The 25,988-nt window shown below is 39.3% G+C and overlaps 1 protein-coding gene across 1 annotated transcript in view; it reads left to right on the top strand.

The window, feature by feature from the left end:
• The window catches only part of LOC149249868 (uncharacterized), a 93,431-nt gene that overhangs the window by 48,416 nt on the left and 19,027 nt on the right, over positions 1-25,988 (top strand). The window contains exons 5-8 of the mRNA XM_089456345.1: positions 4,991-5,049; positions 5,264-5,330; positions 5,514-5,565; positions 5,672-5,764. Coding sequence (XP_089312471.1) covers positions 4,991-5,049; positions 5,264-5,330; positions 5,514-5,565; positions 5,672-5,764 — 271 coding nt within the window. The remainder of the gene's footprint in view (positions 1-4,990; positions 5,050-5,263; positions 5,331-5,513; positions 5,566-5,671; positions 5,765-25,988) is intronic.

Genomic DNA, 25,988 nt, shown 5'->3' with positions numbered 1-25,988 from the left:
CCCTTTTGGGCAGTCATGGGGAGATGCAGGGGGGTGCATTTCATCAGTGTGGGGGATGCGACTCCCTAAAAGCGGTGCTTCTAGGCAACCCCCCCTCGAATTTGTGTAATAACACTTAATATAAAAAAAATTCAAAATTCACGTATTAAAAAAAACTTAAAAAAATAAAAAATAAAAAGGTAAAACTTACCTGTTCATTTCCCAAATTCTCTTGTCTGCCATCGAGCTGTGCTCTCTTGCTGTAGTCGAGCTCTGCTCTCTTGCCCGCCTTTGAGCTCTTCTAGAATGATGAATGATGAATTTATTTTTTGAATCAGTGTAGATTATAGAATGATGAATGATAAATGATATGGTTCAATGTATTTGAATATTTCATTATTGAATTTTATTATTGAATCTCATGGTATGGATGAATGATGAGTATGTCATATGAATGATGCATGTATCAAAATGAATGATAAGGATGAATTAATGTATGTCATTATTTAATTCAATTATGAATTTAAATTTTATCTATGGATCAATGTATTACTATTAGTTTATTTATGCTTTCATTATCGAATATGAACTTGAGTTATACCTCAACGTCCCCACGCACCCCCGAAATTCCCCTAAAATTTGAGGGTACTGCCACATGTCCCCCCTGTGCGTCTTCCCGCACTGGAGTCTTGTTGGAACATTGTTAAATACCCCTTCAGAGCAAGTCCACAAGATGACGTGACCTTTGTTGCAAATCTAGTGTCACAAGAATAGGGCTTAGGCTGCCCTAACTTTACCTCAGAAATTTGATGTGAAGCATATACTAAAAACAACCTTAGACTTGTTGATTGTCTAGTAACAAGATAGACTAAAACAATTTTCAATCTGATAACTACTTCCAATGATAACATATTTCCTTTTAGAGCATTGAAATTATCAAGCAGTTATACTTAGAAAATTTCAACCATAAAATTCAGCATAGCAATAGAGATCACAATGAAACAATGAGACAAGAGACACCAAAATTTTCTTGGGACAAAATCCCACAAGGGGGAAAACCCGGTAAGCTTTCCTTATGAGAGATTGTTCAATTCATCCAATTTGTACATCAGAATATTACAGTCAAAGGTCAACCATTGACCACATTAAATGCCAAGTCAAAATCAGTCAAAGAGAGAGAAAAGTCACCGATCTGCTCACTAGTCAAAGTCTGATCAAAGGGCCGAATTTCGGCCTGTAGCTGGTGGTCAAAGGGCCGAAATTCGGCCTGTAGCTGGTGGTCAAAGGGCCGAAATTCAGATCTGCAATTCCATAGAGATGTTCGGTCAAACCACTGAGTTTGACCTGTGGTCAAACCTCAGTCAATGCCTCAGAAAAAACTCCAAACTTCGGTCAACAGAAATTCAAAGATACCAAGAATATTTGGCCTCCAATTCAGAGTCAGCAACACAGTCAAACAACAGAGAATCAAGTCAAGACAACGCTGGTCAACAGAAGTCAAAATAGCTGGTCAACGCAGAGAGAAATCTTCTTATTCTTCACACGTGTGAGCAGATCTCTTTGCTAGATAGGTCGAATGAATGAGTTGTGATGCTGCCCAAATGGAGTCCAACGAATGCCAATATATGGTAGACCAATCAAATGGGTTTTGACCTTGAGTCAAACCCCTTCTAGTGGTGGGGCCGACCTGTCAAGCTGGGGCCGACTTGGACAGCTAGAAAACAAATAATTTCTCCTTTGATTTTGGCAATAAAAATACTGACTGCAGCTACAATTTCTCAACAAGACCTGATGCTTCTGTCTACACTATAAATTCAACCTTCAACGCTCTGGATTGTGAGCCTCAGATGGTGGCCTCATGCCAAGTTGCCAACAGAAAATAGGTCATAAGTATAGAATTAAGCTTCAGCAAATTCGGGGAATGGTGCCAAAGAATGCCCTCAGAGGTGCACACAATAAGCCTTGAAAATTGAGCGAAATTTTGCCTCAGATTCCACTCCAAAACAGACCTTAAGTATGCTTTAGTGAATCATTGAAAAACGTCCTCAGATGGGCTTGGATCAGGCTTCAGAAAACAATGAAAGAAACTGCCTCAGACTTGCGTGAAGCAAAGAAACACCTCTTCAGACCAGTGAAGCTAAATCTCAGATATGTCTTGAAAATCTGAACTGAACATGCCTCCAAGGAATGTTATAGGTCTGTTTCAAATCAGGCCTCAGAGACTGTCAACAAAGGCTCCGAATTAACCTCAAAATATGTCACAGTGACATGAAAGTTATCTTTTGAACAGACCTCAAAGATGCATGCTATAAGCCTTGGAACAGTACGGAAAAGACCTCAGGATCAGTCTCGGACTAGGGCTCAGAAAGTTAATAAAGTCTTCTCAGATTAGCCCTCAGAAATGCAAACGAGCAGCATCAGATTTTATGCAAAAGATCCCCCAGATTTGCTCTGAAATCACAGCCATATATCAACTGCAATGGTCTCCCAAACAGGGCCGAGTAGGCCTCAGAACAATGCCACGGGGGGTCGGAGATTAGGCCTTAGGCAGGGCCTCAGTGCCCACGAATTGCCTTGTTTCAGATCTGCCTCAGAAGGGCTGAATGGTCTCAGAAGATATACAATATCGCAGCGAAGAACTAATAGGCAAAAATAAACTTCAAATTCCCACAAAACCCTTTTGAAACTCGGGGCCCTAAACCTTTTGCTGTGTGTTCTGCTCAGGCCTCAGAGAAATAGATGAATTGCCTGAGATAGTCAAGTTCATTATCCATACACTTTGGAGAGGACGAGTTCTTCCATATATATAGATGATGGAGGGGCTTAAAGGAGGGGCCAACTTGTCTTTATTTTATGGAGGTCGATCATAAAAAATGGGGGGAAAGTCGACTTTAACAGTTTGAAGAATAAAAAGGATAAATTTTAAATATTAATGAGCCGACCAGATCCATGAACAAGCACCACCTTGGTTGGACCCGACCTGTATAAAAAAAGTTGAAATTTGAAAATTTTGGAGCCAATTTTTTTAAGGCCGACTTAACCTCCTTTGCAAGCTGAAGTAACCTCCAAAAAATATAATTTTGGGGCACAAACTTTGATTGGGCATATCTCCTCAACTGTGAGGAGTTATGAGTTGTGCCACCTATCGTTAGAATCGGCATGATGAGGGCTATCAAATGAAGATGGTCTTGCTTGCAGAAACACTGATATTCTCATCCAAATTCTTCATCAAAGGCGGGGCTTCCAGGGCTTCTTGACCAGTGGAGCTTCCAATCAATGCTTCCTTAGACAAATATTAAAAGCGTTCAAAGCTTGATGTTGGCATCAATGACAACACCATTCAACAGTTGGTCTGATTCCCCTGGAAGAGTTGTTCAAAATGAATGTTAATATGTAATGTCCTTTGTGGAGAGATTGGGGGTGGGTAATTGGTGGGCAGATCCAACAGTATGATTACTGGAAACTCTACTCCCTATTTCATTGGAAGCAGGAATTTGCTCCAATTTTTAATGCTCAATAGACTTCTTCCAGTCCTGAGGACAGGTGGATTAACAACCTATATAGGGTATGGTAAATTCACTTGTCTTACAATCTACAGGTCTTTGCCTGACTAATCATCAATTATGGGTTTCCATCCAGGGTGCAATTGATGAGGGGTGGGTTTACAGACAGACTTTATCTTGTATGGAACTGCCTTTGTTCTATAGATTGCTGGAAGCACATACAGGATCAATACTCAACTTTATTCCAGGGAAAGGTGCCTTGGTGAACTGCAATCTTCGGTGACTCCAGACATTTAGTGCTCTCTGCCTTCACAGTAATCTGGGATTGTTTACAAATTACTGCCTTGTTCACTATCTGGAAATTCATGTGCAATTTTATTTCTGCTGACAAAGTCAGTTCACTTCAGTCCTTTTTTGTGTAACTGGAAGGAAAAGATTCGTTTAGAATAGTTGGCTAAAGGCCTTCTGCTCATTAAAGATACTAAATATTTAGATTCTCCAGCATATTCTGATTTTATTTCTTTAGTATCATTGAGGAAGAGGATTCAGTTATCATTGTAATTTGTATATATCCTGCTGTGTTTGCAATTGTTGGATAAAGTCTTTTTGCTCATTAAGAATACCAAACAACTAGATGCTCAAGCATGTTCTGATTTTATTTCTGCTCTAGCAACACTTAGGAAGAGGATACAGTTATCATTGTATATATCCTACAACGTTTTGCTTTTTCTTTTGTAAATATCTCTATGTGAATATAAGACGCATTTTAAATCTCCCCCCCAAAAAAAAAGAAAAAAAATTGAGCACTTTCACATAATAATAATACCATAATAAGTCCTTTGTGGGGCCTCTTTTTTGGGCTGCAGGTTTGGAATCCTGTCTATTAGCAAATTTTTGCTTTATGTTAGTACCTTTATCTGTCAAATATATAATTGCCATTTGGTATCTCCTTACTGATACACACTTGAAATTTGCTCGGCTTCCAAAATATTATCATATATGCTGAATAGAGTTCAGTGACATGTTCTTAGATATTTATATTGACCTCTGCCATCCTTTGATCAGTTTGTGTCCTTGTTTTGATAAGTTTATAAGACTATCCAATAAATTTGTTATCAGTTTGGTTTTTTAATTGCTTGCAAACTATTATAATTGTTCAAAGTTGTTCGTTTTGCACTTGGTTATTACTGCTGAACTTTGTGCTGTGGGGACTTGTTAAGGCTGAGATTTAAAAAAAAAACTCGTTACCTCAGAAACTACACAACTTCTTAATGCCTCTCTGATAGTTGGCTCTCCCTAGGCAGACTGTTCCTTATTACCAGTAGTCAACTGCAAATTGGAATGGCTTCATCTATATATTCGGGGAAGTTGTGTGCAACAGTTCCATTGTCATTGCATCTATTTATTCCTCAGGATTGATGCTGAGTTAGGTTCAGCATAAGACATGTTTTAAGCTTTAAAGTTTCCCAATGCACATAGTCTGAAAACTGAATTTTATGTCCACACAGGCAATGAATTTCTTTGCTGGGTTGTTGTTGTTGCTGATGTCAGAAGAAAATGCATTTTGGTGAGCTGGTCTACCTTATGATTGATCTACAATTTCTGTTATGACATGCACGTACTGTCTTATTTTTCTAAGTTTTGAAGAGATTGATTCTGGCCACTGAAAATTTTCTAGGCACATTTCCTAAATGGTAGTACTTATTTGTCTTTAAAGAAGCAATTTGACGAAAGTCCATTTTAGGTGTTAGGACTACTAATACTTTCTTGAGATCTCCCAGGACATTGACCTGCATAATGGACGACTATTTTTATGGCTACTATTCAGAGGAGATGGTGGAAGCTCAGGTTGAGAACACAAACTTTCTTCTCCTCTTCTTTATGCTTTCTATAAAATTTGTCTTCTGTCATCACAATTATAAGAACTAGTAATACCTTCTCGGTTAAGAATCATATCATGAAATTCAGGTACATGCATGGCTATTATCATTTATGTGTTAATTTTTTGACTGACCCACAGTTTTTCTTCAGGTGGACCAACTTGTATTTGAGGAGTTAGTTCGGGAATGTTTTCCTAAGTTGGGTCAGTGTCAAAGTTATATGAAAGATTTAGTTTTTTTTTTTTTTGTCTTCTGTCTAGCGCTGTTTTTAATCATCCCATATATATGTGTTTTTTCAATTTGATGCAGTCACTCATTTGGACAAGTTGGGCATACAGGTGGCACTGGTCACTGGGCCATGGTTCCTTTCCATTTTTATGAATGTACTGCCTTGGGAAACTGGTATGCATTTGAACTTTATCCATGATGTAGTAAAGAATCGGTATATGCATATCTGCATGTCAGCAGTCTAATGAGAAAACAAGAAACAGGAGATATGTTCCTTGTGTTCTTGCCGAAACTAGAATTGGCTTTCTTCCAAATTGAAAGTATCATTGGATCTTGCAAGATAAATGGTAGTTCATTCTCATCACGGTGATTCTTAATTTAGTATGCATCTCACTGGTGTTAAATCTGCTGTGCAACGCAGGTCATTGAGAACCATTAACTGTTTCTTAGAGTACCTATTATTAGTGAAGTGTGGTATCTTTGCATTGATATTAGCAGCCTAGAACTAACCAGTCTGATGAGACAAGTATTAGCATTAAATTTTAGGAGTCTCTTAAGATCCAACAAGGGGAATGCTAGGTACTACATCTTGTCTTGTAAGCGTGACTACTTGCATTACATTCTCAGTGCTAAAATTACTTCTGCATTTGGATTCAGGTAGAATGTAAAGCTTGAAATTTAGGCTTTCATCTATATCAATCATATATCAATCACAAACAAGTTCATGACTACATCTACAAAATTAAACAACTTCATGTACCCGGTTTCTCCCGGTTGATGTCGAAGTTGGTCCATGGCTGAATTTAGTATTGATCTTTTTCTTCCAAACTGACTAATTCCTCCCAGCCAATCTGGGACAAGCCTCTTTGGCTCCCAGACCCAAAAGACTTCAAGATTGAAGGATTGAAGTCATCTAGCTCCCATGCCCAAAACTCCAAGAACATAGCCCAAATCTCATAGGTCTATAGCCAAAATCTGAGCCCGAAGGCTCATTCCCCAATTCACAAAGTTTCTCTCCCAGATTCTCCATTTTCTCCCCCTATCCAAATTTCCACCAAGAAGTTCCCCTACCCACTTCTCATTTTAGATTTTTATATAGGGAAGGTTTCTTCCCTCCAAAGAAATGCCACCCTCCTTTCCTCCAATCAATCTTGACCATATCCATTAATATATTATTACTTGAGTTGGTCATCTTTCCTTTTAATTAAATATATACATTAAATGAGATTTTAAACTAAATATACATTAAATGGGATTTTGAACTTTATCATCTCAACCGACTTCAAGAAGAGGATCTTTTCAAGTACCTTAGCATGACTTGCCCAAAGATTATGAAGTTAAATTAACCTTGTCCAATTGTAATAATAATTATTTATTATTTAATTAAAATTTTATTAATGAAATTAAATTAATATATTCTATTGTATTGTTTAATAAATAGGGTATTAATTAATACTTTTAACAATTAATTCATTTTCCATACATAGACGTTTTATATAATTAAATTGGTATGTATACTAGTGCAATGCGTGTGATGCATGCGTATGTAGCTATCATACACAAGCCTCATAAGCATGTTAATAATCATATTCCATTAGTAACTCAAGATGGGTCATTACATACACTCCTTCAGAAAACTTCTTTCCGAAGTTAGGGTTTATATAGTATATTAGTAATTATCTTATCGACTGATATAATCGAAAAATGATTGCATTATTTGATTATATTCTCAATTATAATGTGATGAAATTTAAAGTTTGTATTCTGATCATTTATTCGTTGCAACATTAGTAACCATACCCTGCCCAATATAGTTCCCAAGCTATCCTAGAATCATCCTATCCATCCTAATCTCTTCCGCCCCCTTTCTATCCGTCTTCTACTAGAATATGCCATGGCGTCAACTATACTGACCTAACCATCCATAAAACCCCAAGGGTGGAAGCGTTGACTACATTGACCTAACTTTCCAGTAGGCATCTGATAGTCATCATCACACGTCTAGGGGAGTGTGACTCGCATAGTCCTCCCATGACTCTAGGTTTCGGAGGATAAATGGTGGGAAACACCTCCACCCCTCCTAGTAGGATCAGGGTTAACACCCTAACATGGAATCTCTTTGAGCCTCAACTATTCTTGGAGTTTTGTCATCACATAGTCGGTTTGGATAAAGATAGCACCTGCAACAGAAATACTTGTCCACACTTCATAGCATATGTATCGATATGTTTTTTTTTTTTTTCCAGGAAAAAAATCAGAACTTTTTATTAATTGACAATAAAAAGTTTTACATTCTATAATGGTCTTAAGCCATAACAGGCGGCTCAACCTTTGCTGATCTGCTCAAAACTTTTTGGAGCTGCTTCTACTGGTTTTGTACCTGCATAATCTCCCTCCCAATGGAGTCAAAAAAGCAGCCTTAATGACAGCCGAAGACAGCTGTTCTGCTCAAACTTTGTGGTTCTGCATCTACTGGTTTTGTACCTGTATAATCTTCCTCCCAATGAACTCAAAAAAGCAGCCTTAAATACAGCCGAAAACATTTTAGCAGGGGTCTCCTTCAGCAGAAAGAAAACAGCCCCATAGTATGTTTTGGAGTTTAAATCCGGAAAGTAACCAAAATTGAAATAAGTATCAATAAACCTGTTTGCTGTGGTTATATGCCTGTAATTACAAAAGGGAAATAAAAACTGATATATATGTACACAGAATAACCAAATAGATCCGCGAAAGCTGCTGTCAAGAAGAAGGAAAAGTACAGCAATTTAATTTACTGTAAGAAAGGAGGCTGATGAGAGATGTCTGTCTGACCCTGTCTGGTCTCTGCTACATTCCAACTGCCCATAACCTGTTGAAGACCAGCCTTAGAGAGCTGATCAGCTTCCTCATTCTTGTCCCTGTAAATATGGCAGATAGAGAACCTGTTAAAAGATGCCTTTAGTAATGAAATTTCTTCAACAAGAATCATCAAAATCTGATTTTGACAGGTTGCCTTCCCAGTGACCCAATTTATGACATTTAGAGAATCCCCAAATATCTGAATTGTGTTGATATTTCTGTGAAGAAGCCAGCATAAAAGGTAGCGCAGAGCTGATAATTCAGCGTAATTATTGGTGCCTGTACCCAGTCCAACAGAAGCTTTTATAGAGTGATTCGGATTAATATGAATACACAGGCCAGCTCCCGCCCTGTTGTTTTGGGAAGCCCCATCAAAGAAACCAACGGGAATGCCTTCCTGTATGTTGATTTGATTTTGGATTGGTTTTGGGTTCTTAGCCTCAGGGGGTGGTAAGGCAGAGTAGATAGCCACTATATTAATAGCAGTGACTGAAGGAGGGGTGTCCTTATCTTGGAAAAGACTTTTGTTTCTTGAAAGCCATATACCCCAACAGAAAATAATAGGCAAATTTCTTAAGTTTCCCTCCGGATATGCATGCCACCATCTCCTCCAGGCTGTCTCCAAGGGATCATTCCCCCACTGAGCTTGTATCTTTAGCATACCAGTGGCCTCCTCCCATACCTTTCTTGAAACAACACAGTTTATGAAGAGATGATTAATGGTTTCATCTTCAGACTTACAAAGGGGACATCTGCCAGGCCCAACCAAGAATCTAGCTTGTAAGATTTCCCATGTTGGGATCTTCCTTTTTAATATGCACCAAAGAAGAAGCCGAGCCTTAGCTGGGCTTTTGAGTTTCCAGATGTTTTTGGCCCACCAATCCGGTACCCCCCAACCTTTCTTTCCCATTAAGAAAAGATAACCATCTTTTGGGGAAAAATTCCCTGTTTTGCTTTGTGCCCACATCAAACAGTCAGGTTCATCTTTTATCCTGACATTTGAACGTTTTAATTCTTGAATGTAGCCCTCCCACTCAACCTTCCATCTGACATTTAACCCCAAATCTACATCATCCTTCCAAGCCTGGCCCCATATAGTAGACTGCCCTACCTTCTCCACCTGATTTAGTGTTGAAATACCTTTACTTTCCAAGTGTCTGAGAATCCCTGGTGATAAAGCATAAGATTCGCTGCATCCGACCCATGGATCTCTGCCAATCCTTACCTTTCTTCCGTCTCCAACTTTCCAAGCTAATCCTTGCTCGATCACTGAAAATGCTTCCACCGTGGCTTTCCAAATGGCAGATATATATTTTGTCTTCTTATTTCGACTCCGAATCCAGTCTTCCATTGGGATAGGGTCAATGTATTTTCTTTTCACCACCCGTGTCCATAAATTTTCCATAGTTATCAACCTCCATCCAGATTTCGCTGCTAATGAGATGCAAAATTCAGGAAATCTTTTAATGCCCCACCCCCCCCATTCTTTTGGTTTGGCCACTTTGTCCCATGCTACCCATGGTAGCACAGAAGACTCCTTGGATCCCGCCCATAAAAATCTGCAGCAAATTCTTCTGATTTTTTCCATTACGCCTTTGGGGATCCAAGTTAGTGCAGCCCAATAAACCGGAATGGCTATCAGCACTGATTTAATTAGGGTCAGCCTGCCAGCTCTGGAAAGCCATCTGAAGCTCCAATGAGTAATTCTGGATTCAATCTTAGCGATAAGCCAGTTCCAATCCTCTTTTTTGTAACCAGTAGGCTTTAACCAAAAGCCCAAATATTTGAAGGGAGAGTCCAGTGGTTGAATGGGGAAAGGGAATAGATTTGCCATTCTATCCCTTTCTCTTCTTTCTATATCCGCCACACACGCATGTGATTTTCTTAAATTTATCTGCATACCAGTTGCTTTAAGAAAAAGGTCAAAGATGCATTTTAGCTCCTTTAGTTCATTAGAGGAACCATTGGTGAAGATCAGTATGTCATCAACAAAAAGAAGGTGTGTGATGAAAAGATTAATTGCTACCTCAATACCCTTTACCTTATCTTCTCTTCTGGCTTTGTGAATCAATCTACTTAGCCCTTCAGCCACAAGAAGAAACAGAAGAGGGGATAATGGGCAGCCTTGTCTGAGTCCTCTCTGGCTGTTGAAAAAAGAAGAAGCTGCACCATTAACCAGAACTGCAAAGCTAACATTTGTAATGCAGCCCATGATCCAGCTAATAAAGGGATAGCTGAATCCCAACTGAGTTAGCAACATTCGCAGATAGAGCCAACTGATCCGATCATATGCTTTAGATAGATCAATTTTTAGAACAGCCCCCTTCTTTTTCTTCAATCTGACACTATGAATGACCTCCTGAGCTACCCCAATAGCTTCATGGATTTGTCTTCCATCCAGAAATCCAAATTGCTCCATTGATATATTTTGCGCCAGGACTGGGGCTAGTCTGCGGGCAATTACCTTTGCTATAATCTTGTAGATGCAATTGCACAATGATATTGGTCTGAAGTCTTCAAAACTTTCCGGATCATCCTTTTTAGGAATAAGGGCTATAAAAGTTGTGTTGAAAGGTCTATAAACTTCTCCTTTCTGTCTAGACTCCTCAACTACCTCAGTAATTTCGGAACCTAGTTGGTCATAAAAATGGAGAAACAGTTCTATGGTCCAGCCATCTGGGCCTGGACTCTTATCCTTGCCCATGGTTTTCATAGCAGCTTCAACCTCCTCCTTTGAAACCGGGATTGATAAATCTTCTGCTTCATCTTCCTCAATGAATCTAGGGAAGCTTTGCACAGTTCTGAAGACTTCTGCAATAGTAGCCTCCCCAGAGTCTGTAAAAATATTCTGGAAGTGTCTTTTCCCTAACCTGGAAAGCTCTGGAAAGGATCTGAATTCCCTCCCTTCTTCGTCTTTAAGGCTCCAAATAGTATTTGCCGCTTTCCTACCTTTTGCAAAGTTATGGAAAAACCTGGTGTTCTCATCCCCAGATTTTAACCAAATTGCCCTACTCTTGATTCTCCATTCTTCTTCCTTGTCCAAGAGGATTTTATTTTGCTGCTTCTCCAAAAGAAGAATTCTGTCTTTTGTGGCCTGTGATGAGTATCCATCTGTCTCCACACTTTCCATCTGTTCCAGCTCCTTCCTAATTTTAACCAGCTCCTCATTTTGTTTCAGTTTTCTTTCCTTTGCCCAGGAAATTGTGGCTTTCTTCAATCTTTTAAGGTTCTCCATAAACAAAAAACATTTGTCCTCATCTGAATTCTGGGCAGGGTGAACCCATGTTTCATTAAACATCTTGCAGAAAGAGAGATCCTGGAGCCAAGCTGGATTGAACTTAAAAGGGGCAGGAGGTTTGGAAGGAGGAAAAGAAAGATCCAGAAAAACAGGGAAATGATCCGAATTCCCTCTTTCCTCAACCCACTGTCTGAGCATGGGGGTTTTGGCGAGCAAAGATTCAGCCACCAAAAATCGGTCTAGTCTTTTAGCTATCCGATCTTCACCTGCCCTTCGGTTCCTCCAAGTAGGCTTTAGTTTGATCGGTGAAGGATCTGTAAAATTATTATCCAAAATGAGGTTAAAGAAAAAATCTGTTAGAGGATCTTCTCTAGCTGATGGTCCCCATGTTTCTGCTCTGCCTATGGAAAAATTTAAATCACCTCCCACCACCATCAACGGAGATTTCATCACAGATTTTGACATCAAATCTTTCCAAAAAGAATCCCTGCTCTGACATGGCCCATAAACATTTACTAAGGAGACAGGAAAAGAGAAATCTGGCGATACAACCTCCATGCCCATGACTTGTTTCATCCCCCATTGGTTTATAACCTTTACCCGTCCTTCTTTTAAACCAATAGCTATGCCCCCCGAGTGACCAGAAGAGTCAATGGCAGAAAAAATCCACCCAGGCAGAAGGGAATGAAGCATGGCTTCTATCTCACAGGCCCTCCCCAGTGTTTCTTGCAGGAAAATAACATCTAAATTTGAATTAATTATCCACTCTTTCAATGCCAGTTTTTTCGGTTTGCTGGCCAAACCTCTGCAATTCCAAGTTGTCATGATCATTTTATAACACTCTCATGGGGTTTGGCTGCTCTAAGAACCCCCGTAATAGAGTACTGTTTACCATCTGCAACATCCAGTTTAGCTTTAAGTTTTGCCTTGGAAATATCTGATTTCCTACCTCTCTTATTTTTAGGGTGACTCTGAGAAGGGGTTGACCCCAATCCACCTAAAGTCTCCTGCTCACTGAGGATCCCTCCCATAGATCTCAGGTTATAAGGGCAGTGGGGACGAAGAGCTGACTGTGACAGAGGGGGCCACTGGTCTTCACAACTTATATCCAGTGACAGAATAGCATCAGCTGTATTGTCTACATTCAGAGGGCTGGAAATATGTTTCATATTTTCAACAGAATTAAAATGACTATTAGGATTTGAGACATATGAAGAAGATATGCCATGCTCAAGAGAATTTAAAAATTTGATAGGGACATCCGGATTACTGTCTGCACTTAGGGAACATTCGAAGTGTTTCTTATTTTCAACAGAAATAGTTTCTTGCCCAGATTTTTTAGGATATGAAACATGCAAAGAAGAAAGAACATGCTCAGGAGATTTTAGATTAGGGATCCCTGAGCGCATACCCGTTTCTTCGACTTCTGGCGGAATTTGGCTTGCTACGTCCTCCTTTACGGGCTCTTTCGCGGCTGTCTCTTCTTTCTCATGTTCCTCCACAGCACCCGCCGGATGATTGACGGCTTCCTGAGTATCCTCTTGACTTGGAACATCTTCATCCACCGGATTTTTGACAATCCCCTCTGTCTCCATATCCTCTGTTCCTAGCGGCTCAGTAATTTCATGCTCCACTGATATCTGAATATTGTTATGGTCATTTCCTCTGTTAGCTGAAGTTTTCCTAAAATGACGCCTTCTCCTCAGCTGTGAGCAGTTTTTTGCCAAATGCCCGTATTCGTGGCAGAAATGGCATCTGAAAGGTAAATATTCATAGTCTAGAGTCTGTTCAAACACGAGTTCTTTGTACTGAAGATTTATTTTTTGCGCCAGGCCTCTACTCGGGTTAAGGAGAGTCAAAATACGCGCCATCGATCTATCCTTCGTCTTCAAAAAAGACAAATCTGCCTCCAAAAAAACCCCCAGCCTATTCCCAATGGATTTTAAGACTTCTTCTGTCCACAAGAAAGATGGTAAGCCCGGAGCTCGCACCCACACAGGGAACTCCGCCGTTCGCTCCTTGAAGGCATCAAACAAGGGGTTCCATTTCTTTAACAGTACAGGAATGTTTCCTATATGCCAATGACGATGGAAGACCCATTCTGCCGCGTCTTTATCAACAAAACAAAGCTTGAACCACCCCTTCCCTAAAATTTGAGCTTCAAACTGTAGAGGTCTGGCTGATACAAAACATGACTCACCCCATTCTTGAAGAAATTTAGAGGAGAATTTCTTGCCTCTAACTCTGCCGACCAATGTACAATCTGCCACCGCTAGCGTTTCTTCTATTGAGACCTCCATCCCCAGCACCAGGTTGCTCTCAATCTCCTGAGATCCAATGGGTCTTTGCTGTTTTCTTTTTGAAACTTTGTTTCTTAATTCTTTCACCGAAGATCCGAGACCCCTTCGGTCATCATTTCTTTCTGGACTAGTCTTCTCTATGCCCCCTATAGTTCCTATCTCCGGCAATGACGGGGATTGATCCGCAGTTCCTGTTTCAATATTCTCTGAAGGCTGGGGACCTATTGCCAGTCCTTCAGGTGCTGTCCGTTCCCCCACTGGATGGTCTCCGCTTCCATTTACATTAGACCCATTTAGGGAAAAGGTTTCTCTTGGCAAAGAAAACCTTGAAAACGGAGGAAAACCCCCTCGGTTCCTTGACCTGTTATGTCCAGCCGAAATCCCTAAATTAATAAATTCTTCAGAGCCCTTAGAGAGCGTATCTCGAAACAATGATGCTTTGCCCTTTGAATCTGATGGCAGCCCTTCCTCATCTGGCCCCCTGTAAACAATTTCGCTTCCCATCTGATTGGAAGCTGCCGGGGTGAAACTATTGAGAGTCGTTCTGCCCGCTTCCTTGTCTTTTTGCCTAAACAGTGACGAATCTACCTGTGTTAAGTCCTCCAATCTATTCCGTTCAAAAGCCCCAAAGTAGTACTCCATATTCTGAACAGTGATCTCCTTCCCCCACATTGAGAGGATATCCTCCACTGCTGGGTTCAGATCTACGAAGTCGGCGGGGCTACCCATGATTACAAACCGATTCAAAATTAATGCTACAGCCGCTAATCAGCAGAGGTTTAATCTTTACGGCTTCTTGTGGTGTAAGACAGGAATGAAGGCGGAAATCAAACTGTAATCGCCTGTGTTAAAGATTTAAACAACCCGACAAAGACCTGTCCCGATCCAGAAACTCCCGTCTCCACCTGCCAGGCGCCTTTGAGACCTGTGCCGGCATCTGTTCACTGACTTCTACCCGGTTCAGCTACCCGTGGCCCGAGCGTGGGTCCGTCTTGGGCTCTGGCTTCAAAACCCTTACCAGCGCCATCGCTCCTCTCCAAGCTTACAGTGTTCCTCTCATGTATCGATATGTTCATAACCAAGCTATATCCAAATAATAGTTTCCCAACATTCATATTTTGTTGACATCTATGATATTGATCTTTAAGTTCATATAACATAACTTGGCTACATCTAGCCAATATACCTGCAAATTAACTTTCACATCAAATAGTCAAGTGTGATTACTATAATTATACCCATCTCATCAATAATAAGAAATCTATGGTCTTTTAACATAATCATGCATGCTCATAAGTAAAACATAATATGTAGAAATCTCATTCATAACATAATTCACGTTGGTATCCATGTACCAACAATATGTGCATATTTAATTAAGCATACATGACAAAACATAATCATTTGAAATAACAGTCTTATGTGTAACTCTTCATAGTTATAGATAAGTTCAAAATGATAGCCCCATGAATCTGGCTAACAAAAGTAAGGATATCAAAACAAGTTGGGATAATTCTGACGAATGATCTCTATGTCTTGCTAGGCAGTCAATCTAGGACTATACTTGTCCCACCAGACCTTAACCTGGTCCAGCGGGTGGCACTTGAGCTAAACCCTATGATCCAATATATGCAATGGTTAGACCCTATGTTGCCAGGAAACGTGGGTGCGGGGACGGGGATGGGGACGGGGACGGCATTTTTGGAAACAGGGTGCGTGGGTTCGTCGGGTAATATAATAATATTAAATTTTAATAATTATATTTAACAAAATTCAAAGTAAAAGTTATGTTAAAACTTAATAGATGTTAATAATAAATATTAATGAGAGACTAAGCTATATTTTATGACAGCATAACATTCTTTTGAATCTTTTCCGTGTAACCATGACACTGTGACAGCTATGTGAGAGAGCTCAAGGCTACTACTAAAACTGAAAATTCAAAATACATACTAGGATAAATGCTAGACTCAGCTATTTGGGTGAAAGTTGAAACTTGGGACAGATTTTGTCACACACAGGCTTTAAAATTAAAAATAACTATGCAGCTTAGGTTCATTTGCAAGGATGCCTATCAATGAATCAGGCTGTGGTCGTACAGACCCTTCCTCCTACACAGCCAAGGAGTGTTAGGCTGTTAGCATTTCTGCCTCCTGCTCTAATTTCAAGACAACTTCTCTCCTTATTGAAATTGCTCATTCTGGCTGGAGCTTGAGCTTGTAACTTTGCTTTCAATGTTTAGTCTCTCCCATATAAAAACACAATTTTTTCATAGGAGATTCTTCTCAACCTGATAGTGGTTTAGAATTTTCTTGATGTCTAATCATCCACCTGCCCCATGCATGGTGTGCTATGTGGTAAAGCAATCCCAAAAAGTTAAAAGTTAAAACAGCGGCAGACTTACCCTTCCACAAAACACGCTTATTCATTTAGGCATACTTTCCTAGTTTTAATCTTAACATGATGTTTTCAGAATGCTGTGAGAAATTGGCAGATTTACTTAATTTAGCCATTGTCCAAAATAGCCCTTTGCCATTTAACAACATCAGCTGATTACAGCTTATGGCTGGTCTCAATCCTACTTTCTATTTGACCGAAAATGTCTGACCCTGTATGTGTGCATTTACAGTTTATAATTTGATGGTTATTAAGTTATTAACTTATTTGGCTCGGGAATGAATGTTTCATAAATTATTAAATTCATTCCAAATTGATTTACAAGAATCTACAGGCTCAAATTACAGAGTAAGAGGTCTCTTTTCCAGTTCTGGTTTCGATGCCATATAATATTGAAGGCATTGAAGATCCACAAATACAGGAGATTCATAATTTACATTGAGACTCTAACAAACCTTGGGCATAAGTTTTGAAATTGTTTTTATAGCATAAGACTAATGGAGAGACTGATCATAAGAGTCTCCTGCGGTAGGAAGGGACTCATGAATGTGCAAACAGCTACCCTTTTTTTTCCAACTATGGTCATCACCTTATTAAATATTTCCACAAAGCTACAGGCAATATGATATGATATTCTGCTTGTGGGATTGTACACCCATAATGTTCCTTTTATAATATTGAGATATCATAATCATATATGATTTCAGAATACTGTGTCGCTCATAAGTTTTGAAAAACTTATCACTGTTGATAAATTTTTACAATGATTCATTACCCTTGAGCAGCACGTCATGCCCACAGAGCAATGCTAAGGCATGTGAACAAAGACAGTCTTTGGAAACTGTAATCTTTGGAAATGAGAACACGGGTCTACAGAGAACAGAGAACACGGGTCTACAGGCCTGGGTTTTTGGTTTTAAACTTTTAAGGAAAATTGAAATAATAAAATTGCAAAGGAAAACTTGTAAATACCACGGTCCACTGCCGTTGAAGCTGCTCTGTCCACTGCCGCTGAAGCTGCCCACTGCCCACTACTGCTGAAGCTGCCCACTGCCGCCGGAAATGGTAAACGGGGACGGCTCAAGCCTCAAATCAGTGATCACGATGTTTGTTCCAAGAATAATCACATATCACGGTATCAGTATATTTGCTTGTGTAAAGACTCAAGAGTTAAAGTCTTAAAGATTTAGGGTTTCTTAAGTTTACCATTGTTATAAGTTATTTATTAAATTTCAATAAAAGAAAATTATTTGAAAATTAAATTTTTAATGTAGTTTTTTTATGAAGAACCCGAAGAACCCAAATAACCCAACCCGAAGAACCCAAGAACCCAAGCACCCGAAGAATCCGAAGAACCCGAAGAACCCAAGAACCCAAGAACCCGTTAAAGGAAAAGAACCCAATTTTTTTTTTTTTGAAGAACCCGGTTCTTCTAGGTTCGTTTGGGAAGAACCCGTACCCGAATCCGGTACTTGGGTGCGGGAACCCGGGACGGGTTCGAGAACCCCACCCCTGGGTGCGGGTACCCATGCAACACAGGTTAGACCATAACTGTTCTTTGACCTAATACGGGTAGTTCCTTCCATTGAGGTTTATGAGATGTTTGAGCTATGTAGTGTCTTAGTACAAATACATTAAAAGCATTATGAATTTTATGCAAGAGGGGTGGTAGTGCAAGACGGTAGGTGATAGGTCTAATTCCTTCCAAAATTTTAAATGGTTTAATAAATTGGGGTGACAACTTTGCCCCCTTTCCAAATATGATGGTGCTTTTTTTTTTGCACTTTATGATAATTATATCTTACAGTATGTTATACTATTTTTTTTCTTTTTTTCACAACTGGTTCACGGACAACCATGGTCAGTGGGTCCGCTAGATCCAGGATCGAACAACGCTAGGGTGGACCCCACCCGAAGGGGGTCACACCCCTCGGCCTATTTACTGACCTGACCCCAAGAGCTTTCGGGTTTCGACCCTATGACCTCCCATTGGCGAGGCACTTGATTGACCGATTGAGCTAACTCTTGGGGCTTTTTATGTTATACTATTATTCTCTATATATATGCATTATATATTCTTCATCTATACTTTTACCTATTATACACTTTTCCCTATAAACACGTTGTCAATAGTTTTTACAATTGATTTTGTAGTCTTTATATATTAACTTTCGCTATCCCTATTATGCTTGTATCTAATTTTGCTACAATAATCACTTTAGCTATCTTTCGTCTATCCATTACTATACATGCAACGTTGTATGCCACTGACTCTATTTTTCTCTGTACATCTCTATACATACATTAAATCATTACTATATTATATGCCCTTTATGCGGCCTTCTATACTGTTATCTTGTAAATTCTTTGACTTTTACTCCACATTTATACTCCGCCAACTTTGCATCAAATGTTAATTATTAGTATCACTCCCTATTTTCATTTACTATATAACTTAGTTATTATTGTACTTGTTACTTTGTATAATATATATTTGATAACCTTGTTATCTATTATTCTCTTTATCTCTTCAATTACCATACACTATACACTTATGCATTCACTACTTCTCTTCTTCTGTTTTTATACTTATATACTCCTACTTATTATATTATTACTGTCCATTTTCTATTTACATTAAACCACTTTATACCCACTATTTTCTATTTGTTTATCTATATTTCCTTTAGTGCTATGACAAGTTACCTTCACTATTTAATTTTTTTATCCTCTTTAATTTACTATTATTTATCGGTAATACCTTTTATCTTATTTATTCTCCTGTTTATGCCTCTGCATTTAGTTTACTCTCTTTGCATTACAATAACATACTATATGCTATTCTTGATATTCATCATGTAATTTACTCACTTTTTCCATTTAATTACCTTGATACTGTTGATTTCTGTAGCATTGATGTGCTCTTGCCTTGAGATTTTGCAGAGAGGCTAAGACATGCATTCTCCAATACCCAGAAATCGTTTGGAAAAATTCCATCTAGAGATGGTTTAATTAAAATAATTAACTTTTTAAATGGTTCCCTAAGTCTAAACTGTTGAAAGAAATGTAACTAGGATCGGTCTTCATAAATGTACTTTTGATATTTGTATTTAATCAAGAAAAGAAATATTATTTTTATAATATATGTCAATGAGTTTCTTGCTCATTGAAATAGGTCTAACACTATTTAAAGTGCTATAGGTGAGTCAAATAGTCAAAAGAAAAGGTTGAAGACCTTAAGGGCATGTTACACCTTGTATGAATATGTATTAGGGTCATAAGAAGTCCTCCAAGCAAAGTCACAAGTGTCCTCTAAGCAATGGCACCATCAAGAAGCTCATTCAAGCATACAACTCCACCAAAGAACCATCCGAAGTCCACTCTACAAGTCGGCCTACAAGCAGTCAACCAAGTTAGCCTAAATGGAGGGACAATCCTCTATATATAGAGGCTGCCCACTCCTCTACAACGCATGGATTCAAGCTCTAAAATCAGCGAAGAGACAAGACAAGAAAGTAAGGAAAAGAGAAGTCTATAGGGTCTCCAAGGACAACGAGGAAGAAGGGTACAAAACCGAAGTCAAGAAGATCATTTCTAGGACAACTACAGCCACACGTGTGAGGTTAAGGAAGGCTGCCTACGGTTATGACAACAGTCACTATCAACTCACCATATCTCATTGTTTAGGGCTCAATCCAAGCCTACAAGACCACTCTCTCAAGCGAAGGATCAAGGAGGAAAAGCGAAGTTAAGAGGGTTGTTCTAAGGCCCATTACAGTCACACGTGCGAGGGAAAAGGAGGCTGCCTCTACTGTCATAACAACCCTCCCATTACAGTCATCCAAGTTAGTTGATTGGTGAAGAGAAGAAAGGAACCATCATAGGAAAAGGGTCTCATCAAAGGTCTCTTCTCTAGAGCAAGTGCAACAAGGTTTACTAACAAGTTGAAAGAAGAACGAAGTGTCGGAAGGAGGAGGATGAAGTGTCGGGAAACGAAGTGCCAGAGTATAAGGTGCAGAAAGGAGGGAAGACTTGACTTGTGCTTGGAGGATCCTCTTGTTAGGGGTCTAGGATTTGGCATTGATCAATAAGCAGCTTCAATAAGAGAAACTTACTAAAGGGTTTTCCTCTCAAGAGAAGAGAGGTTTTGGCTTTGGCAGAGAGCCAATATCTTGTGTTTTTGTTCTTATGTTCTGGTAGCAGTTTGATGAAGTATGCACATATGCATTAATAAGAAGAAGAAGAAGATTAAGCTAACAAGAAAAGTAAAGAGACTCCACAAATTGTTATCAAGTAATGAAGAATCACACTACACTACTTTGCCCTAGATTCTTCAACATGGTATCAGAGCTGAGGTGACACATCAAGAAAAGGGAAACTCAAGAACACTCATCAAGGAGAAGCATCTACAAAGTTGAAGCATCAAGCCTAGAAGTCTCAATCACTTCAAGGTCAAAAAGGATATACAATCCATCATTCATCAAGAAGGTCTACAAAGCTAGTAGAGCCTTATATAAAGGCCCCAACAAAGAAGAGCAGATTGAAGCAGGACCTACATCAAGCTACAAGTCTTCAAGCAAATCTCATCATCAAGCAAGTCCACTTGGAGAAGGAAACTTGAAGAACATCAAGATCCAAGGAAGGCAAGCCATCAAGCCTTCAAGGAGGAAGCAAATCCATTACGTCTCAAAATATATCAAGTAAGTACATGTCCCCTTCTCAATATACATCAATGTCTTTTTGCAAGGAAAGCAATAAATTGGTAGGTACCAATAACTTTCTTGCATGGAAGAAGAGGATTGATCTACTACTCAAGGAGAATGAACTCCTAGATCATGTCAAAGGGAATATCGCTATCCCTGCTAAGGAACAAACTCAAGCCTTAGCCAAGTACAATAAGGATGAGACAAGAGCTCAAAGGATTTTTCTAGAATCAATCAAAGACTCTCTCATTCCTTATGTCACCAAATTTGAGACATTGAAAGAAATTTATAATAAGCTAGTAGAGCTTTTCTCGGTATCTACAACTGGAGAAGTAATATCTCTAAGGAATGAATTATACAAGATGAAGATAACAAAGGAAGGAATAGCTCCCTACTTCATGAAAATCTCCGAAATGAGAGATCAACTTCAAGAGCTTGGAGAAGTCATGTCTGACAGAGAGATGACAACTGTAGTACTCAATGCTCTACCTGAGGAGTGGGGAAACTTCACATCAAGCGTATATGCCAAGAAGGAAGCAACCACTCTTAGTGAAATGCGGTCTCTATGCAGAACAAAGGAAACCAGAATTAAGGCAAAGGACGATGTGGGATCAAAGGAGCAAGTGTTTGCTACCATGGCCAAGAGAAAGGGTAAATTTGGCAAGTTTGGTCCACGAAGAACAAACAATAAGGACATGTCAAAAATCCAATGTTTTGGATGCCAAGAATATGGGCACTACAAAAGGAATTGTCCTAAGATTAAGAAGGATATCAACAACAAAAGGAAGAGGGAAGAAGCTCATATAACTCAAGAAATGAAAGAAAAAGGAAAGAAGCAAAAGAAGGAAGATCCTCCGGATCTCTACTATGACTAGGTCAAACTCTTTACTTCAAGTCTTCTTTCAAAGTTTTGAGTAGTATAAGAACATGTAGGAATAAGATTAATATCGCGTGGCTAGAAACATCCTCTAGAATCTAGCAGCATGATGTACATAGAGTTCTAGATACTCATGAAGATGTAGCATTTATGATAAGAACAAAAATGCATGAGTAGAAATATCTTCTAGAATATAGGAGCATGGCAGATATAGCTCTAGATATTCTTGTAGAAGAAGCATACCTAGTATAAAACCTCATCCACGATGAAAGAAAAATTGATCATAATTAAGTATCTTAGAAGACATCCATCATCAAAAGAAAGGAAACATTTGCAAGGAAAGGATCTTTAAGATCCTATGGTGGAATCTTCAAAAGAAGGTTCTTGGACCAAAGCAGATGTCTCATTAGGAATCCCATTCATGGGATTCAAGAAAAGAATGATATGTAGACAAGCTAAGATGAAGCAAGAAGTGCCACACCAAAGGATGATAAAAGGAGCATCAAGATGAGGTATGTATGCATTAAAGTTTAGTCATGTTATCATTTGTATATCATTGAGTCATGGGATAGTTCTATAACATGATCAAGCATGAAAGAATCTCTTTTACCAAGAACATGCTCGAAGGCATGTACCACAATGCAATGAAGGTCAACAAAAGGATATGCTCACATAAGGAGTATAAGATCGCTGACTAAGAAGCAAGAAGAAATGCTGACAAGTCCAGAAAGCAAGCAATGAAGGAATGCTATCACAAGAAGCATTAGATGGTTGACCTATCTATCTAATAAGAAGCAAATAAAGAAAGAGATCAAGCATGTGGAAGAACACCATGATCATCGAGAATCACTATTTGATAAGATACTTTGAAGATATCTCTCGAAAGAAGGCAAGACAACTCTAATAAAGGAAGAAAGGACCCTTGACACCTATGAAGGCCTTGGAGATATAAAAGATGCAGATAATTGATTCTACTCTACGAAGATGTCGTGATGAAGAAACCATCCAACAAAAAGCAATGTTGAAGCAATATCAGGATGAAGTCATGATGGGCTACTAGGTCGAAGCATGTAAACAAGCAAGTACAACGAAGCATCCATGAGAAGAATATTTCGAAGCATGGACAAGATGACAAAGGAGTAGCCAAGATGACAAGAAAACCTGATGTATGACATGAAAGCCACTTTCCTCGAAGGAAGCAATGACATGAAAAACCAGGGAGGAAAGTGATCGATGGATGGTGCCCTACCTAGAAGAAGTTCGAACAAAAACTTCATGACATCAAGAAAGGAAGGAGATCGAGCAGTTGAAGGACCCATGAAGAAGAAGCTGTTGATGAAGGAAGGAGTCCCCAGTTAAGAGGGAGCTCTGACAGGTCCCTGATCAAGAGGGAGTTTTGGATCATCCCTGACTACAAAGGAGTGACAATTGTGTTTTCCATTTAATGGGTCACGCAGTAGACTAGGACTAACAACCGTCTAGATGAAGGCCATGAATGGAAATGTAGACACAAGATAGACACAACATTCTTGTCTTCACTTGGGAAGAAATAATGGGAGGATTGAGTAATCATCTAGCATCTGATACTCTCTGAGGATGTGTAGGGCATCCAAGACAAGAGTAGGCAAGAGGACCGATATTATTTGAGGGTTGGGAGCCCAAGATAAGAATAGTCCTAGAAGGTCATACTCGGAGAACACCCGGGTGGGTATGTACCTTGAGAGACAATGACGAAGATGTCTATAAATCATTGGTCTCGCTAGAATTGTAGCTCTTGGTCTTGTAAAGAGATGGAGATCTTAGTCAAGGCCTTGCACTATGACAACGCTGATGGATATGATGCTATAACAGATGGATTGCTAATCCGGTTTCTCTTATGTGAATTCTTGAAGATTGATAATAGCCAAACACCTTGTAAATGTTGTATGAATACGTCCCTAGTTATGAGGGAGTGTTGAAGGAAATGTAACTAGGATCGGTCTTCATAAATGTACTTTTGATATTTGTATTTAATCAAGAAAAGAAATATTATTTTTATAATATATGTCAATGAGTTTCTTGCTCATTGAAATAGGTCTAGCACTATTTAAAGTTCTATAGGTGAGTCAAATAGTCAAAAGAAAAGGTTGAAGACCTTAAGGGCATGTTACACCTTGTATGAATATGTATTAGGGTCATAAGAAGTCCTCCAAGAAAAGTCACAAGTCTCCTCCAAGCAGTGGCACCATCAAGAAGCTCATTCAAGCATACAACTCCACCAAAGAACCATCCGAAGTCCACTCTACAAGTCGGCCTAAATGGAGGGACAATCCTCTATATATAGAGGCTGTCCACTCCTCTACAACGCATGGATTCAGTCTCTGACATCACTGAAGAGACAAGACAAGAAAGTAAGGAAAAGAGAAGTCTATAAGGTCTCCAAGGACAACGAGGAAGAAGGGTACAAAATCGAAGTCAAGAAGATCATCTCTAGGATAGCTACAACCACACGTGCGTGGTTAAGAAGGCTCCCTGTGGTTATGACAACAATCACTATCAACTCACCATATCTCATTGTTTAGGGCTCAATCCAAGCCTACAAGACCACTCTCTCAAGCGAACGATCAAGGAGGAAAAGCGAAGTTAAGAGGGTTGTTCTAAGGCCCATTACAATCACATGTGCGAGGGAAAAGGAGGCTGCCTCTGCTGTCATAACAACCCTCCCATTACAGTCATCCAAGTTAGTTGATTGGTGAAGAAAATAAAGGAACCATCATAGGAAAAGGGTCTCATCAAAGGTCTCTTCTCTAGAGCAAGTACATCAAGGTTTACTAACAAGTTGTAAAACGAAATGTTGGAAGCAGGAGGATGAAGTGCCAGGAAATGAAGTGTTGGAAGAAGTGCCAGAGTATAAGGTGCAGAAAGGAGGGAAGACTTGACTTGTGCTTGGAGGGTCTTCTTGTCAGGGGTCTAGGGTTTGGCATTGATCAATAAGGAGCTTCAATAAGAGAAACTTACTAAAGGGTTTTCCTCTCAAGAGAAGAGAGGTTTTGGTCTTGGTAGAGAGCCAATATCTTGTGTTCTTGTTCTTATGTTTTGGTAGCAGTTTGATGAAGTACACACACATGCATTAATAATAATAAGAAGAAGATTAAGCTAACAAGAAAAGTAAAAAGACTCCACAAATTGTTATCAAGTAACGAAGAATCACACTACACTACTTTGCCCTAGATTCTTCAACATAAACTTAGGATATCTGGTTAATTAAAGGGTACTAATTAAATCAGGTGTGAATCTTCTAGAAGAAGACAAGGATCAACTCCCAGTTAATTGACGCAGGAAAACCTGCATATACCCACAGTATGCATGTGAAATGCATATATCCTATTTGCCCCAGGAATTTTAGTGACCATGCCGTGTCAAATCTTTATAACTTAAGGTTTAAGGCCCCCTTAATTAATCTCATGCGGAATGATTTCATAAACTAACCACAGTTTAACCCTTCATCAATCCTTTCATTAGGACTCTATACTCCACCTTTATAAACCTTCATTAAACTTTATGCACCGCACATATAAACCAAACCCCCACACTTTACTTTACTTATATACGGTCTTACCCACAAAACCTTCTATCGATGCTTTATTTCTATTATAACCTTCGTATAATAAAATACACATAAAACATACATAAGCCATACCTTTTCCGCATTTCCTTGCCTCTGCACATTTACCGATGCATGCCTTTATCACTATCGCAATTCTCGCGGGTCACATTAACATACATTCCTCCTTTCGCATCCTGTATGCGATAACGCAACTGGACTTCAAATCACATAAACCGCGCTTAAACCTTCTTGGGTCCGCTCTTACATCACACATCGCACTCACAAATCGCAATTGTTAAGGCCCACTGTACATCTACTATGGAATACTGCGATGCGATCTAATCGCCGATCCCATCGGACTTCGCACGTCACACTTCGCACTTTCTTAAGGCCCAAGGTTCATTCCTCATAAAAGAAATATTGCGATGCGGAAATAATCGATGATCTTCCACCGTTGAT

Source organism: Pinus tabuliformis, chromosome 7 (assembly GCF_031772625.1).
Source record: "Pinus tabuliformis cultivar Carrire ecotype Pingquan chromosome 7, CPIR1, whole genome shotgun sequence".
NCBI classification, from domain to species: Eukaryota; Viridiplantae; Streptophyta; class Pinopsida; order Pinales; family Pinaceae; genus Pinus; species Pinus tabuliformis.
Note: the sequence above shows the minus strand (reverse complement) of the source record. Positions and strands in the feature narration are given on the sequence as shown.